The sequence below is a fragment of the Rhinoraja longicauda genome, chromosome 16 (assembly GCF_053455715.1).
Source record: "Rhinoraja longicauda isolate Sanriku21f chromosome 16, sRhiLon1.1, whole genome shotgun sequence".
In the NCBI taxonomy this organism is placed as follows: domain Eukaryota; kingdom Metazoa; phylum Chordata; class Chondrichthyes; order Rajiformes; family Arhynchobatidae; genus Rhinoraja; species Rhinoraja longicauda.
This window is the reverse complement of record NC_135968.1, coordinates 32,527,405-32,545,259: the sequence shown is the minus strand read 5'-3', so window position 1 is coordinate 32,545,259 and position 17,855 is coordinate 32,527,405. Positions and strand designations below refer to the sequence as shown.

Genomic DNA, 17,855 nt, shown 5'->3' with positions numbered 1-17,855 from the left:
TTAGGTCAGTCGTTTCTCTTTTGCTGCCCTTTTATTAATGATCAGAACAGGCATTGTTTTTATTAGAATTGAACACATTCCCAATTTCATGTGGCTCGTGAAACCATTAAATAGTTCCAGATCCCCTACAATCAAAAATTGACCCTATCTGATATATCTCAAGATTCTGCATTTACACTTACTTGTAGAATAACAACGGGACAGCACAGTGGTGCAGCAGTAAAGTTGCTGCCTTACAATGCCAGAAACCTGGGTTTGATCCTGACTACAGGTGCTGTCTGTACAGAGTTTGTATGTACTCCCTAGGACCGCCTGGGTTTTCTCTGGGTGCTCTGGTTTCCACTCACACTATAAAGACGTTCATGGTTTTTAGGTTAATTGTCTTCTGTAAGTTGTCCCTAGGGTGTAGGATAGAACTCGTGTACGGGTGATCATTCGACGGCGAGGGCCTAGTGGGCTGAAGGCTTATTTCATTAATGAACTCTAAACTAAACTAATCTAAACTAAAGCACTGCATTTATTTTTGCCAGCTTTGCTGGTGTTTCTGATTTAAATTCCTACAAAACAACAGGCATTTTGAGCGCTGGGACCACATGCATTAGGAACAGGATTAATCTCAGAGTTGTGTGGACAGGTTGTGTGAGTGGGCGGATACATGGCAGATGCAGTTTAATGTAGGTAAGTGTGAGGTTATTCACTTTGGAAGTAAGAATAGAAAGGCAGATTATTATCTGAATGGTGTCAAGTTAGGAGGAGGGGGAGTTCAACGAGATCTGGGTGTCCTAGTGCATCAGTCAATGAAAGGAAGCATGCAGGTTCAGCAGGCAGTGAAGAAAGCCAATGGAATGTTGGCCTTCGTAACAAGAGGAGTTGAGTATAGGAGCAAAGAGGTCCTTCTACAGTTGTACCGGGCCCTGGTGAGACCGCACCTGGAGTACTGTGTGCAGTTTTGGTCTCCAAATTTGAGGAAGGATATTCTTGCTATGGAGGGCGTGCAGCGTAGGTTCACTAGGTTAATTCCCGGAATGGCGGGACTGTCGTATGTTGAAAGGCTGGAGCGATTGGGCTTGTATACACTGGAATTTAGAAGGATGAGGGGGGATCTTATTGAAACATATAAGATAATTAGGGGATTGGATACATTAGAGGCAGATAACATGTTCCCAATGTTGGGGGAGTCCAGAACAAGGGGCCACAGTTTGAGAATAAGGGGTAGGCCATTTAGAACGGAGATGAGGAAGAACTTTTTCAGTCAGAGGGTGGTGAAGGTGTGGAATTCTCTGCCTCAGAAGGCAGTGGAGGCCAGTTCGTTGGATGCTTTCAAGAGAGAGCTGGATAGAGCTCTTAAGGATAGCGGAGTGAGGGGGTATGGGGAGAAGGCAGGAACGGGGTACTGATTGAGAGTGATCAGCCATGATCGCATTGAATGGCGGTGCTGGCTCGAAGGGCTGAATGGCCTACTCCTGCACCTATTGTCTATTGTCTATTGTCTATTGAGTCTATTTTCCTTCCTCATCTTGTGTTTACTTTACATCTTGCAGCTGTTATTCTTTACTTATAGTTTTGTACTGCATATAAAATTAATATCTCCCTTTTTTTGCAAGCATATTGAGCTATCTTTATTTGTTCTTTCATGCTCTGGTCCCACTTCCCATTACTCATTTGCCTTCTTTCACAATCTTCCATAGAAGAAAACACAAAATTTATGGAATCATTTGATGAAAAATGGTGTGTGTCTTCGCCAGAGCGCCTTCTTCCCACGAGTTGTCTTTCTGAATCCTGTATGTGAACTAGACTCAGAAGGGCCTCAGATAAATGAGGTCATAGCTCCAAGCAATGTTGAATCCTTTATTTGTTCGTTCAAGCAAGGCTATGTGTCATGGATGACCAATATTCTTACACCACATTGGTTGTCTGGTGAGTACTGCAGCAAATTTAAATATTTTTACTGTTTGAATTGGAGACCTGCTATGTTGTCAAAGTGAAAAGAAATGACTGTTAGCACTTAATAAAAATACAGACTACTTTTAACGGTTCACTAGTCAAGATTTCAACTTGTTAGTTTTCCACCTTGTCTAAAATTAGAATAAATATTACATGATCAGAAATACTTGAAATTTGACGGGAAGATAGGTGAATTTTTGTACCTGATAATAGATATGCCAAAACTACTAATTCCAAAAAAAGTTATGATTATTAAGATAAAGTTAAATAATCATACCTGATTTCAGGTAAGCTAACCATGTTAACAATCCAGTGACTTAACTAATTATCTGTAATGAAAAGTTTTGAAACAATTGGAGAATTGTCTATTCAGGGTAAATCTGTTATGCTTACACATACTACCCTAAGTATGATTCCAAACCCAAAGCAATATGCTGAGGCATTATTTCCATCTAAAATGGCTAACTATTTACTTTTTTGAACACTACTTATTTGAACCAAAGTGCAACAAAAACGATATTACTAATAAAATCAGATGAATCACCAGCCATCATTCTCTCTGGCTGACATGATAATGGGACATTTTCCAAAATCTTCCACTGACATGGCAATGTGCTGGAATTTGAAGAACTGTCCAATAGATCAGTCAATCAGCAGTTTCATACAAGCACAGGGAAGACAAGGGGGGGCCGGGCGATGGGGGACCGCCGTGAAGAACAATGGGGACCGGGCGAGGGGGAGACCGCCGTGAAGAACAATGGGGACCGGGTGAGGGGGGGACCGCCGTGAAGAACAATTGGGACCGGGCGAGGGGGGGACCGCCGTGAAGAACAATGGGCACCGGGCGAGGGGGGGACCGCCGTGAAGAACAATGGGGCCCGGCGAGGGGGGGACCGCCGTGAAGAACAATGGGCACCGGGCGAGGGGGGGACCGCCATGAAGAACAATGGGGACCGGGCGAGGGGGGGACGGCCGTGAAGAACAATGGGGACCGGGCGAGGGGGGGACCGCCATGAAGAACAATGGGGACCCGGCGAGGGGGGGACCGCCGTGAAGAACAATGGGGACCGGGCGAGGGGGGGGACCGCCGTGAAGAACAATGGAGACCCGGCGAGGGGGGGACCGCCGTGAAGAACAATGGGGACCGGGCGAGGGGGGGACGGCCGTGAAGAACAATGGGGACCTGGTGAGGGGGGGACCGCCGTGAAGAACAATGGGGACCGGGCGAGGGGGGGATGGCCGTGAAGAACAATGGGGACCTGGTGAGGGGGGGACCACCATGAAGAACAATGGGGACCCGGCGAAGGGGGGGACCGCCATGAAGAACAATGGGGATCGGGCGATGGGGGACTGCCATGAAGAACAATGGGGACTGGGCGAGGGGGGACCGCCATGAAGAACAATGGGGACCCGGCGAAGGACGTTTAGAGAACAAAGGGGGACCATGGGGGTAGGGTGCGTCACTTTAGTTGTTAATCCTCTGCCCAGGGGATAAGCCTGTGTTCGTTCTAATCTGTTCCGGTTTAGGCGCTGTGCACATGGCAGCCAGCCAACAGTCGCTTGTCCTTTTTTTTTGTACTTTTAATTTCAAGTTTTTGTGTACCTTGTGATTGTTGGCAGACCAATTTCCCTCTGGGCTTGAATAAAGTTTTATCGTATCGTAGGTAGGTTCACGTGGACTGAGCGAAAGTGTTCACCGAAACGATCGCCCAGTCTACGTTTGGTCTCGCCGATGTATAAGAGTCCACATCTTGAACAACGGATACAGTAGATGAGGTTGGAGGAGGTGCAAGTGAACCTCTGCCTAACCTGATTTGACTGTCAGGGTCCTTGGACGGAGTTGAGGGAGGTGGTATGGGGATAGGTATTGCATCTTCTGCGGTTGCAGAGGAAGGTGCCTGAACCTATGTGATCTCCCGGTTGCTAAACACTTTAATTTTCCTTCCCATTCCCACACAGGCCTTTCTGTCCTAGGTCTCCTCCATTGTCAGAATGAGGCTAAACGCAAATTGGAGGAACAGCATCTCATATTTTGCTTGGGCAGCTTACAGCCTAGTGGTATAAATATTGATTTCTCTAACTTCAGGTAGCCCCGGCATTCCTTCTCCCTCTATCCCTCCCCCACCCAAGTCGCACTTGCCTCTCGTTTTCACCTAACAAACAGCTAACAATGGCCTGTTTCCTTTATCATTGTTACTTTTTTGCATATTTTTTATTCATTGTTCTTTATCTCTCTACATCATCACCTATATCTTTCATTTTCCTTATCCCTAACCAGTCTGAAGAAGGGTCTCAACCCAAAATGGCACTCAGTCCTTCTCTCCAGAGATACTGCTTGTCCCGCTGAATTACTCCAGCTTTTTGTGTCTATCCCACATTCTACTGTTACCATCCCCACCCATGCCCTCTCCCATTAGCAGGACAGACCTGTTATGATGCTACTGTGTTGCTATGTTTGGCGGGTCTGTCCTGCTAATGAGAAAGGGCATAGGTTGGGGTGATGACAGTGAAATATAGGATATTACTTGAAAATATAATTGTATGTACATGATTATAAGACCCACCACTATAAAAACCAGTCTTCAGCTAATTTAATTTATTCCACCTGATAATTAGAACCAGCTAAGTGTACCAAATACAATACAATACAATACAATATATCTTTATTGTCATTGTACATGGGTACAACGAGATTGGGAATGCGCCTCCCATACGATGCAATAATTTAATTAATTTAAACAACAACAACCCAATGAAACAAATTGTAACAGTTTTAAGACAGAATAAAGTGCAAGTAACTCTGTGCCGGATCACTGTGCGATGTGACCATCCGGCTCAGCAGGACTGGTTCATAGCAGCTATGGCCCTGGGGATGAAGCTGTTCCTGAGTCTGGAGGTGCGGGCGTAGAAGGCCTTGTATCGTCTGCCCGATGGAAGGAGTTCGAACAGACTGTTGCAGGGGTGTGAAGAGTCTTTGTGAATGCTGGTGGCTTTTCTGAGGCATCGTGTGTTGTAGATGCCCTCCAAGTCTGGTAGCTGTGTTCCGATGGTCCTCTGAGCTCTATGGACTACCCGCTGAAGAGCTTTCCTTTCTGCCTCCGTGCAGCTGAGGTACCACACAGGGATGCCATGCGTTAGGATGCTCTCTATGGTGCAGCGGTAGAAGGTCGTCAGCAGCTGTTGGGGTAGACCAGACTTTTTCAGTGTTCTTAGGTAGAACAGTCGTTGCTGTGCCTTCTTGACCAGCGCAGCAGTGTTATTGGACCATGTTAGGTCCTCCGAAATGTGAGTGCCCAGAAACTTGAAGCTAGACACTCTCTCCACACTGTCCCCGTGATAAAGATCGGGGCGTATTCCCTGTTATGTGACCTACGGAAGTTGCTATGGGCTTCAGTTGTCCTTGCTGTAGTGCTGAAGACCCATGTTCCAGAACCAACAGCAGCAAGTAAAACTCTCCCAGTTGAGCTAGATAGTACGAGAATATTTTCAGTCACAGTGGGGAAAAATGTCTCTACCTCACTGACTTGTGGAAATATCTGGCCTGTAACTGATCAAAATGGAGTAGGTACCTCTGGGATGGCCTGAGAGCCTCGATTCTTTTCATCAAGACCACAGGGAACCTTGTGAGGACGAATGACAAAGTGCACCAACCCCAAATCAACCACTAACCTCCTCAATGGAACTCCTGCCCCACCTGTGATTGTGTCTGTTGATCCCAACTGGAACACATAGAAGACAAGTCTTCCTCATCCTTGAGGGACTGCCTAAAAGAAAGATTGATCATATTGTTGTATCTGGCTTTTTTTGTATAACCTTGGGGTGAGGAACTAACCAGAATCGGGAACTATTGATTCTGCAAGCCTCTGCAAACAACGGTTACAATCCAGACAGCAGTCAATCACATGACTCTCGGATTAATGATGCAGCTGCATGAAAGCCATGGTCTTATTTTAATGCACATTAAATAGCACAGAAGGTAATGATTGTAGGGACTCGGCCTAGACAGCTTGTTTCCCCTCATTGACTCTGGTGTTAAGTGTTGTAGAGTTATACAGCACAGACACAGACCCTTCGGCCCAACTCTTGCATGTTGACCAAGATACCCATCTACATTTGTCCCACCTGCCAACCTTTAGCATGTTCCTCTAAACCTTTTCTATCCATATACCTATCCTAATGTCTTTTAAATATTGTTGTAAGACATGCCCCAATCACTTCCTCTGGCAGCTTGTAGTATATACGTACCACCCTCTGTGCAAAAAAGTGATCCTCAGGTTCCATTAAAAAAAAAATCCCCCTAATTTTAAACCTATGCCCTCAAGTTCTTGATTCCCTGACACCAGAAAAAAGACGAAATGAGTAGAAAGGAACTGCAGATGCTGATTTACACTGAAGATAGACACAAAATGCCAGAGTAACTCAGCGGGCCTGTCAGCATCTCTGGATAGAAGGAATAGGTGATAGACACACAAAGCTGGTGTAACTCAGCAGGACAGGCTGCATCTCTGGAGAGGAATGGGTGACGTTTTGGGTCGAGACGCTTCGGATTTTGGGAACCCGAAACGTCACCCATTCCTTCTATCCAGAGATGCTGCCTGTCCTGCTGAGTTACTCCAGCATTTTATGTCTATCACTGGGAAAAAGACTCTGCATTCACCATCTCTATTTTCCTCATGATTTTATACACCTCTATAAGATCATCCCTCAGCTCCTGCCCTCCAAGGCATAAAGTGCTAGCTTGACCAACCTCTCTATGGCTCATCCCCTCTAGTCCTGACAATATCCTCATAAATCTTCTCTGCACTCTTTTCAGCCTAATGACATCCTTCCTTTGGCAAGATAACCAAAACTGTGCACTGTATTACAATTGTGACCTCAACAAAGTCTTCTACACTTTCAGGTTTCTGTATGTAAATAAAGGAAGCAGAGAATGGGACTACTTTTTCTTTTTGACTAAAGCTAATTTTAAATGATATTTATTCTTGAAATATCTTTTTTTACTGTGCTTCATGAAAATAGCAGTTCATATATATTTTTGACAAATAGGGCAAATATTCTTATTCGATATTCAAATGTCTATGGTCTGGAAGATGGACTCATGCTGTTGTGGTTCAGTACTTGCTAATAATTCGTTGCTATCCTGCTCCTCAAAATAGGCTTTAACATTTAAAACATATTTTTAGAAAATAACGGTGTTGGTATTATTAGCTAACTTGCTAAATGCAGTCTAGTAGCTCTACGCAATAACCAAAAGTCTGTAGTCTCTTTTTGCTCTGGTTTATTTCACTCACAGGTTTAAACTGTAATGTTGTATTCTTAATGTTGTAATGTTTTATGCTTTATTCTAAATTGTTTACTGCATGTTCATGTTGTTACTTGCGAGTGGAGCATCAAGGCACATTCCTTGTATGTGTACATACTTGGCCAATAAACGTATTCGTTCATATTAATGTTTGTAACAAAGGAAATATAGACAGTGTCATATTCACTTTCTGAACACGTTGGTAGTGTTTGTTAATCTACACAAACTGCATATTTTATTATAAATAATCATTTAGAAAAAAACCCCAGATGAATATGATTCTGTGCTGGACTTCATAACACAGTATACCACAATCTACCACAACCTTGATAATATGTGCTTTCAAGTTTCTTGACCAGCAAGATTGTACGTAGGAAATATACTGTTTTATCTCCAAAGACGTACGGGTATGTAGGTTAATTTGACTGGGTAAATGTAAAAAATTGTCCCTAGTGTGTGTAGGATAGTGTTAATGTGCGGGGATCGCTGGGCGGCGCGGACTTGGTGGGCCGAAAGGGCCTGTTTCCGCGCTGTATATATATGATATGATATGATATTAAGGAAATTTATTGAGGTTTAAAATAGTTCAGAAAACAGTAATAGCGTCACGTGTGAATTATGTGATTTCTATTTTCTAAGAAGAAAATTTCAGATATTTTTGTGGGTTTTTTAATCACTTTTTTCCCTGTATATCCAGGCCACTTATCATTCCGCCACATCAGTGATTTGACAAAAGCACTTGAAAAAATTGGCACATGGGACATTTTGGACCTGCATGGTGGACAACGCTTGATAGGTGACTATCAAGGCTGTGTACATATAGCTGTGAATCGAGATGAGACGGATGAACTAGAATTTTCACATCAGAGGAATTTGACTACTGGGTATCTCTGGGCCCTGATAGGTTATTCACCACAGGCAAGTCTACTCATTGCTTATTTAGTATATGTCTTAAATGTTTCTATACTGATCAAAAACTCTGAATAAGAGATGTTGTGAAGATAATCATTTTGATGCCTTATCCAGTTAGTGGAAATGGAAAGCTGTGAATAATATTGACATAGGATATGCATAATCCCAATTTATACCTCAAAATTATTTTTAACAACTATCTGAAACCCCCAGTCCACAATCTTAATCTGAAATTGAGACTATAGAACATGGATTTCAAAATGTGAAGAAATAAGTCACTGAAGAATTATATTAGGCAAACATCCAAATTGGTCTTTTGGATTTAGATAATGATCTCTGTTACTTAATCGCATTTATCCTAAGATATGGAATACTTCTTGACCTAGCTTTCACCTTGCTTTAACAGATTGATGTGCATTACATGGCAAGTCATCAGCTAAAACTGACTTACTCTCGGGATCTTAAACCATAAAAGCATATAATCTGTCAGTTTTCAGCTGACACATGCAGATGTTATGTTTCTTAGAAAAAAGAATTTAATGAAAAAGAACTGACTTTTAAATAATTGACATATTAAATACTTTTTTAATTACAATTCATGTAGAAGAGAATAACCTATAAACTGATTTCACCCACTAGATGTGTTATCAGTCCATTTTAGAGTTGTAATAACACTTGTTGATTATTTTTAATTCATTTAGTCTCTTCCTTAGACAGTGAACTATTAACATAGAACTATCCTAGCAAAAAAGTACAGCTTAATAAATGGTCCAAATACCTTGCATCACAATATAGAGATGTACGAGCAATTTGCATTGCTTGAGAACTACCATTCTAGCGCAGCTGTAAATCTCTGCAAAACATAATGACCTATGTTAAATCCATCTTTTACCAAGAGCATGCTCATCTATCTATATACTAAAACTCTCGTTTGTTTGCTTGTTCCTGAACTACAACTGAAACAGTACACAATAGTGTGACAATTTTAGGCCCACCTTACTCACCATCGTCCCGTGTACGTATAGAAGAGGTTTCATTGAAATTGGTGTTATATTTTTAAAGTTATTCACATTTTAAAGTTTTACAAACCGCGCATGTGCAGTTGGGGCCCCTTTTATCTGGTACTTACGTAAGATGACCGCCGCATCCGCGCATGCACAGAACAAACGCATCCACGTCTGCGCAGCTGGGGGCCGATGATCTCAGGTAGGAGCAGGGCTCGGCTGCCTGTCTCTTGGGGGCGGGTTTGCCGGCTCCGAAGCGGCGGGAGAGCCAGGCCTGGTGCCGGGGGAAGCAGCTGGGCCTGGGCCTTACGTAAGAGGTGGGCCAAGGGGAAAGCCGGCAGCAGCGGTGGTGAGGCCGGCCGTTGGTGGACGCCTGGGCCTGGCGCTGGGCCTGCCCTCGGCTCCCTCATCCCCCCTCCTCTCCCCAGCTGGCTCAGTGCCTTCCCCACGCCGCCCAGAATCCAGCGGCATCGGTGGCCGTCCGGGCCGGTGGCGGGGGGCGAAGAGTCCAGTGGCATCAACCCGAGGGTCATCAGTGGCAGAGGCGCCACCGTCTACCCATCGCATTGACCCCCCGCCAGGACTCTTTCCCTCTCCCTCTCCCTGACCCCACTCCACTAATGGCGGCCGCCCAGGCCGGGAGGTGGGCTGCTACGCAACCTCCGTTAGGCGGTGTCTGGGCCGGGGGGTGGAGGGAGGTGGGGAGGGAGGTGGAGGGGGAGGGGAGAGGAGGGGGAAGGGAGGAGAGGGAGGGGGTGGATGGAGGGGAGTTGGGGAGGGAGGTGTGGTTGGAGGGAGGGGAGAGGTCTGGAGGAAGGGGAGGTGGAGGGGAGGGGAGAGGCAGGGGGGAAGGGAGGGGAGTTGGAGGGGAGAGGGTTTGGAGGGAGGGGAGGTGGAGAGAAGGGGGGAGGGGAGAGGCAGGGGGGAAGGGAGGAGTTGGAGGGAGGGGAGAGGGTTTGGAGGGAGGGGAGGTGGAGAGGAGGGGAGAGGCAGGGGGAAGGGGAGGGGAGAGGGGAGGGAAGGGAGGAGAGGGGAGGGAAGGGAGGAGAGGGGAGGGAAGGGAGGGGATATGGGGAGAGGAAGGGGGGAGGGGTATGTGGAGTGGAAGGAGGGGAGCGTGGAGTGGAAGGGGGAAGGAGAGGGTGCTGCACTAATGCAGGAGAGGTTTGGGCCCAACGGGTCCACTTGGTCTAGTGATAAAATAAAATGAGATCTCATATGTAGAATACATTGCTGTAAGGAGTTTAGTAACAGATTGACGTGATTTCTCAATGCTCCACTGAAGTGTGACAATGTAATATCATTCTGAGATTTAATTCTTTTATACAGGAATGATATGTTAAGGTTTCAATGTAGCAAACTAGTTTCCAAAATAATCCCCTTTAGGCTGACATTAATGTTGAATTTTCTGGTCATTCTCCCACTATGTGTTGATTCACTTGCACCAAAAGTAGAATTGTGATTTTGAAATAATTGTATCAATGCTGGTAGAAGAAAATACATTTTTGCAAAGAGTAAACATGTTTTAACAGGGAACCTCTGCAGTAGCTTCATGCAGTAACTTGTTGCCACCATAATGTGGACCTGTGCACACATTGAAAAATGATAATACTTTTTTTAAAAAAGTGTGAATATCATGGAGACATCCCACATTTTCTATGAGCATGACTGTGGGGATATACAAGGTTGACAAAGACACTACAGGCCTGTTCCAAACATAAATTGTTTAGAAATTAGTTATAGGGAAACAAATCTTTGGACAGAGGACAGTCGAACGGCATCAGGCACTGATCTACTCCACAGACACTGAACAGTCAAAACCCTTCCCTGGCAAAAATCAGTTCAGTCCAAATTCAAGCAGATAGTTGCCAGATTGGTGCAAGTTTTGTAGGAGATAGAGGATGGGAGATAATCAACTTTTTGACTTGTCAATGGGTAAAGAGATTCGAGCAAGTAGTTGTGGTAGGTCTGTTGGTTGTGGGAGGGTTGTAGGTCTGTCTGGATGTTGGGTACAGGCAGTATAAAGTTGCCTTATTAGTCCATGAAATAACGTGTAATATTTTCAGTTCAATATCACTAGTTGGAGAGGGGTATGATTAATGAGTGTGTGTGGGGTAGTATTGAAAGTTGGAAAGGTGTCGAATCAGTAAATTGAGGAGTCTGGGCAATTCAGGTGAAAGCCAAGGATTTGAAGATAATTCTCTGGGGAAGGAACAGAATTATTTGGGGCTTCAATAAAGAACCAGGTTTTGAAAAGGGAGCTACTTGTGTCAGTTAAGTGATGCATCCCTGCAAGAGGGTACCACAAATATCTCCTCCAGGAGGCAATGACTTGCGCTTCTCAGGCGGCAGCTGTTTTTCTAGTTGGCTTTGGGGACCAATTTCCACCCGTTTGTAAGTGCGAGTCTCTCTGTAAAGCAGAGTTTTTGCAGGATGCAATCAGAGTCTGTAAGATTGTAGCAGATTACATTGTAGACTCCATCAGATTGATCCAGGAATCTGAAGCATGGCTCCACACAGCTTTCTGATGTGCTTTGTCATTACTCTGGATGATAAATGCACGTTATCACATGTCTAGATTGTGTGTAGAAGTATGACAAGGTGTCATTGGCCATGGCTGCAGAAATTAACTTTCGTCTCCCAGACCCATCGCAAGACTTTTTAAGTCACAGTGGTAGTAGAATGAACTGCATTAAAATTGAGGCATCACAACAACACATTAACTTGCATAATGTGTTGCTACTGACTGAGGGACTGAAATCCTATACTATTGTTGTCATTCAGCAACAAAACATAAAAAATCAAAAAGGTGTCACCTTTGGGGTATTACTTACTGCTTTTACCACCAGACCTATGACACTGTTTGCTCAGATAATACTGGCAGAAATAATCCAACACTATTTTCCATCTCTTCGTTAATATGGATGAAAAATCAGTAAAGGGCAGACCTCAGATCCTTAATGAAATGTGCTCATTTTTTTCTATGTTAATTTAAATTAATTAAAAACTGGACAGCTCAATTTTGATGATGTGAACTCTGCCTCATTTTCTGTTTGCAAACAATGCAAATAAAGTGACAGGGAATTCTGTCTCATATCTTCTGCTCCTTTATCACGAGAAACTATGTGCACCTTATTGCCTTCCAAAGCCTCATACCTGGATTAATGAACTATTTCAAAAAGCAAAAATTTGCAGATGCTATAAATCTGACATCTGGAGTATCTGACATCTGTTATAATAGTTGCATGTCTATTAAGGCAGTTAATAGGTGATTTTGTACAATTATGGTTTTTGTTTGATGATTGCAAACTAGGTTGTTCATTAATTATAATGTACCAACTCAAATAATGCACTATATTTCACAGAAAGGTGCTAAAACTATCTTGATAATCAAAGCAAGATTTTTTTTAAATTTAGAATAAATTATAATAAAATGCGCTTTCTTTTGTTTTCATCAGAATTCCTCAGTCTTTCATTGACTCTTTTTGTTTAAAGCAAATTCCAAAATTTTGGACATAGATGCATATGAATTAATTACTTCCAAAGTTCAATTACTGTTGTCCTCAAACAAAATGTCTGATTTGATTGTATGAATTTTGTAGTTTTCTAGCTGACAGTGTGGTAAAAATCATCAAAGGTGAATTGAATTGTAAAGATTTGATGTCTCACTGCTCCTGATGCAGAATTAGTAAAATTGGAAAGTCATGGTGTAATAATAATAAAAAGAACCTGCAGATGTTGTTTTATATTAAAGATAGATGCAAAATGCTGGAGTAACTCAGCAGGTCAGGCAGCATCTCTGGAGAAAATAGATAGATGACGTTTCAACACAATACCTTTCTGAAGAAGGATCTCGACCCGAAATGTCACCTCTGCATTTTCTCCAGAGATGCTGCCTGACCCGCTGAGTTACTCCAGCATTTTGTGTCTATGTTTGGAAAGTCATGAGATTTGCAATGACTTTGGACACCAAATTCAAAATATCCCTTGGTAATGTATCACCTTCTGTCTTTTGACTACTTGTTTACTTCTTAATTATGTGAAGTACTATTTCATCATTTAATACATTTAGTACAATAGTACACTAAGCCAGTAAACTGATGATTTGTGGGTTCAGATTCATTTTCACTTAGCAGGATAAAGATTTTTATCAAAATATTGGACATTAATTGTAATAAAAATTGTTACCCTGGCAAGTGTGTAAGATTATTAAATGATAAGCCTTTAGGTTACCCATGAAGGAACAAAACTACACTGATTCTTGTCTGGACTTGCATTTTAAATTTGAATCATAGAGAGAATACATTTGACTTCATATATTGCTTTCTCTATGGGTCAAAAATGTTCAAACGTTCCTCACAATTGTTTGCTTTTGGAAGTATAGTTACTTGCTTCTGCAAATAAAATAATAACTTTGTGCTGCAAATGATCATTTACTGTGCTAATGAATGAGTAACTGGTTAATCTGATTTGACAATGTTGCTTGAGTGAAGAATATTAGCTATGACAATGGAAGAATTTCTTACTGTAGTTTAAATTAAACAGGATTTATTATGTTCACCATAGCGACCAATGTTTGTTTCAGGTTAACTTATTCAAAACACAACATCGCTGCCAAAACCCCCCCACCAAAGGTACTAGTTTAGCTGTGCCAGCTTAAGGGTCAGACTTTGAATCAATGGCACTGGTAAGAGTGCTATCCATAGTTCATAAGCGATAGGAGCACAATTGGGACTTTCGGCCCATCGTGTCTACTTCACCATTGTATAATAGCTGATCTATCCTTCCCTCTTGACCCAATTCCTCTGTCTTCTCCCTGTAACCTTTGATACCCTTACTAATCAAGAGCTTAGCAATCTCCGCTATAAAAATTCCCAAAGACTTGGCCTCCACATTCATCTGTGGCAATGCATTCCACAGATTCACACTTAACTTTAGTGTGAAGTTAACTAGAAAGAAGCAAAATGTGCCTTGCCATTTTCTAATTTAATTTGTATTGTTATATATCACTTTATATTTGAAAACAGACAAAAAATGAAAGCATATCAGTGTATATTTACACTGCATATCCAATTAATTCCATAATATCTAAGATACATTATGTGGTTGAAAATAATGTCTCTATATTCTGGACCATATATATTACCTATTTATTTTCTCATCTTAAAATAAACAATATCAATCATTATTGTAGATTGGTTAGTTTAGTGGTTATTGATATCTTACACAGGATTTAAAGGATTGATTGCTGTGGAATAGACCTTTTTCATGTGGGCCTTAAGTTCCTCAACATCCCTCTCCCATCACTGTTGACACAACATTTTGGACTGATTTCTCGGTCCTTAATTATAAGTTTGGTGTTGAGATTAAAGCTTTTACTTGATTTTCTACACCTCAAACTTAAGTACAGCCCAAGGGTCACATCACTAACCTGATTTTGTGCATCAATAGCATCTTGGTATTTGTTATGAAACGTAATATTATTGAAACATGCTAATTCTTTCACTGTAATTTCACAGGCTTTACATATATCTATTATAATATCTTGCGATATTACTATTTGTTGCCACTTGTCACTAGAGTGGTAATTTGCGTATTTGTCAGTGAAAGTTACTGACTTAAATTGTTACCTTATATTACAATATTAATTTATATTGCTGCTTAACAAAAGCAAATTGTTGCCTGTGACTGCACCAGAACAAAGCTGGTGCTTCACACAGCACTGAGACCTGGCATTGGTTGCAGCAGTAATAAATTACATACAAGTACTGCAGAACAATAACAAAAAACTGCTAGCCGTCCATTTAATACATTTACAAGAAATCAATATCAATACTTAATGCAGCTCTGATGAAAAATGAGGAAAGACACAGAAAGCATAATAAATGTGAAATGAAGTACCTTACAGTTCTCCACTTTTAAGGAAAAAGCTAGCTGTCTATATTTTCATGTTCTAAGATATTTCACAGATGGTAAGCTTTGAAAAAAGGTTTCCTGATCATAAATTTTTTATAGGATACAGTTTATCTGTTACATTTTATTCTACATGCATACATACTTTATTTCTAGAGGTTTTAAAAATTATATTTTTGAAGAAAATGAAATATAGACAACTTGCATATTTATAAATTTTGAAATGAAACTTTTGATTCACAATTTATTCCTCCAATTTAGTGTATTTTTGTGCAAATTAAATGTTATACATCTGAGTGTGCTGTCGTAACTTAAAATGTGGTATATCGGGGCATTTGCTGAATCATAAAATCAACAAATAAAGCATTGGTACCTCCCCAATTTTTACACGTACAAGGCTCAGATTTCTCTTCTCCCTTTCCACAAACAACATTATTTTTTATTCCCCAGATGAATGTATATTCTGACCAGTTCAACTATGGTTGCCATATAACAGCAAATTAATTTGATTGTCTGCAAAGAGAAGCTTGCAAAGGAATAAAGTTATTGAATAGCCAGAGAAAAAAAAAGAAAAATTGGAGGGATTAGATAGAAAATTAAGGCAGAAGGGAAAGTAGAGCTATACAAAGAATGCATAAAAAAGCTGAATAATGTCTTAGACTGCAAGCTCTTTTGGAGCTTTGCTGGTATAGTTATTTTTGATGGGAGAAGCTGCAGAACTTCTTGCCATCCATGAAAACATATTTGAGAGTTTCTAATACAACAAGAGACCTTCTGAAAAAAAAATCTTTGTCTGATAAAAAGATGATTAGGTTTATTTATTTTGCACAGGAATATGAGGTACTTTAAAGAAGAATATGACAGGTTGCTGACTTTTGTATTTGGCAGCTAAAAAAAATATGACATTGGTGCACCAGCCACGAGTTCAGTTTCAATTGAATTCCCCTTGAGTTACAGATCTTTTAGGAGTGATGCTAAAAGTATGGTGAACACAGTTTGAAAAGCTTAACATCGGTAATGGAAGATTGGAACTGAATTGACAACCTATTTAGAAAATAAAAATATATACTTGAAATATGCATCATATTTCTCTGGCTCCTCAAAATTTATGTTATGTAGGAAATGCAACATGTATTTAACCCATAGATGCAACAAATAACAATAAAGCGGTGCTCGTTGAAAGAGTATGTATGGCCATCGCAAGATACAGACTATCAAAAGCACCTACTATAAATCCACTGACTCCCACAGTTATCTGGAATAGACCTCCCAACCTGCCTCTTGCAAAGATACTATCCCCAACTCTCAATTTCTCTGTCCTTGCTGCATCTGCTCTCAAGATAAGGTTGTCCATTCTAGGACATCCGTTAAACATGGTTTCCCCCACCCCCCTGCTCATAGATGGATCCCTCACCCATGTCTCATTCATGTCCAGTAATTCTGTTCTTGCTCCTTCCCCCAGACTGAACAAGGATAGAGTTCCCATTGTCCTCACCTTTCACCCCACCGCATCCAACATACCATTTTCTGACTTTTCTGCCACTTTCAGTGTGATCCCACCACCAGTAACATCTTCCCATCCCCACCTCTTTGTGCCTTCTGCAGAGACTGTTCCATCCACAATTCCTTTGTTCACTCATCCCTTCCCACCCAAATCACCTCTTCCCCTGGTACTTTTCCTGCAAAAGCGGGAGATGTAACACTGGTCCCTCTACCTCCCCCCTCGTATCAAGCATATAGGTGACTGTTTCACTAAACACTGCGCATGGTCCCCCAAAGCCTACTGGATCTCCCAGTTGCTAACCATTTTAACTCCTCTTCCTATTCCCACACTGACCTTCCTGACCCTGGGCTGTGTCTATTGCCAGAGTGAGGCCACACCCAAACAGGAGAAATAGCTCCTCATATTCCATTTGGGTAGCTTGCAATCTAACCATATAATCATTGAATACTCTGATTTTTGATATCTACCCCAAACCACCCCCCCCCCCCCCCCCTCTTTCCTGTATCCGATCTGGACATGCACCCAGTTCTTGCCTCCCGCTTCCCTTCCACCTATATTCCTTCTACTGGCTTCACAGTTTGCACTTCTATCCTTATCTCATACCTTTTTGTATTTTCAACTCTGGTTTTGTCCAACCATCAGCCTATGCAAATGCCTTCCTCAGCTATATCCACCGACAACTCACCAGGCTTTCTCCTGCCCTTCCTCTTTTCCAGCTTTCAACCCCCCCCCCACCCTTCAGACAATCACTGAAGAAGCGTCTCGATCCGAAACGTCACCGATCCATATTTTTTAGAAATGCTGCCTGACCCATGAGTTACTCCAACACTTTGTCATTTTTTGTAAACAAGCATCTTCAGTTCCTTGTTTATCCTTTATGCATGTCTAATTGTTGTGAACCATCTTTGTTGTGCACCAAAGATTGGTGCACCATCGAGGCTAACCCTGACCTTCCCATCCATGCTGACTTGAACAATCTGCCCAACATGCGCCTGAAGTCCCGCAAACCCTTCTGGTCTTCAGCCAAATCCCTGGAAGACTTTGACCCCAAGACTGAGTGGCGCAGAGCCTGGAAAGATGCCAACACCAATAACGGAGAGGTCATCACAGACCCCACAGTGAAACCACCGGGATTTGACCTCCATCGCAAGCAATGACTAACCCTGAACAGGATCCGCACCCTCCATGCAAGAACAGCCCATCGCCTGCACAAGTGGGGGATGACAGACAGCCCTGCTTGCGACTGCGGATATCCAGACCAGACCATCCCACACAT

At 42.2% G+C, this 17,855-nt stretch overlaps 1 protein-coding gene across 1 annotated transcript in view; it reads left to right on the top strand.

The window, feature by feature from the left end:
* LOC144600835 (uncharacterized) overlaps nucleotides 1-17,855 on the top strand; it is a 128,565-nt gene that overhangs the window by 20,826 nt on the left and 89,884 nt on the right. Inside the window, exons 5-6 of the mRNA XM_078412725.1 lie at nucleotides 1,689-1,917; nucleotides 7,944-8,164. Of these exons, the coding sequence (XP_078268851.1) occupies nucleotides 1,689-1,917; nucleotides 7,944-8,164 (450 nt within the window). The remainder of the gene's footprint in view (nucleotides 1-1,688; nucleotides 1,918-7,943; nucleotides 8,165-17,855) is intronic.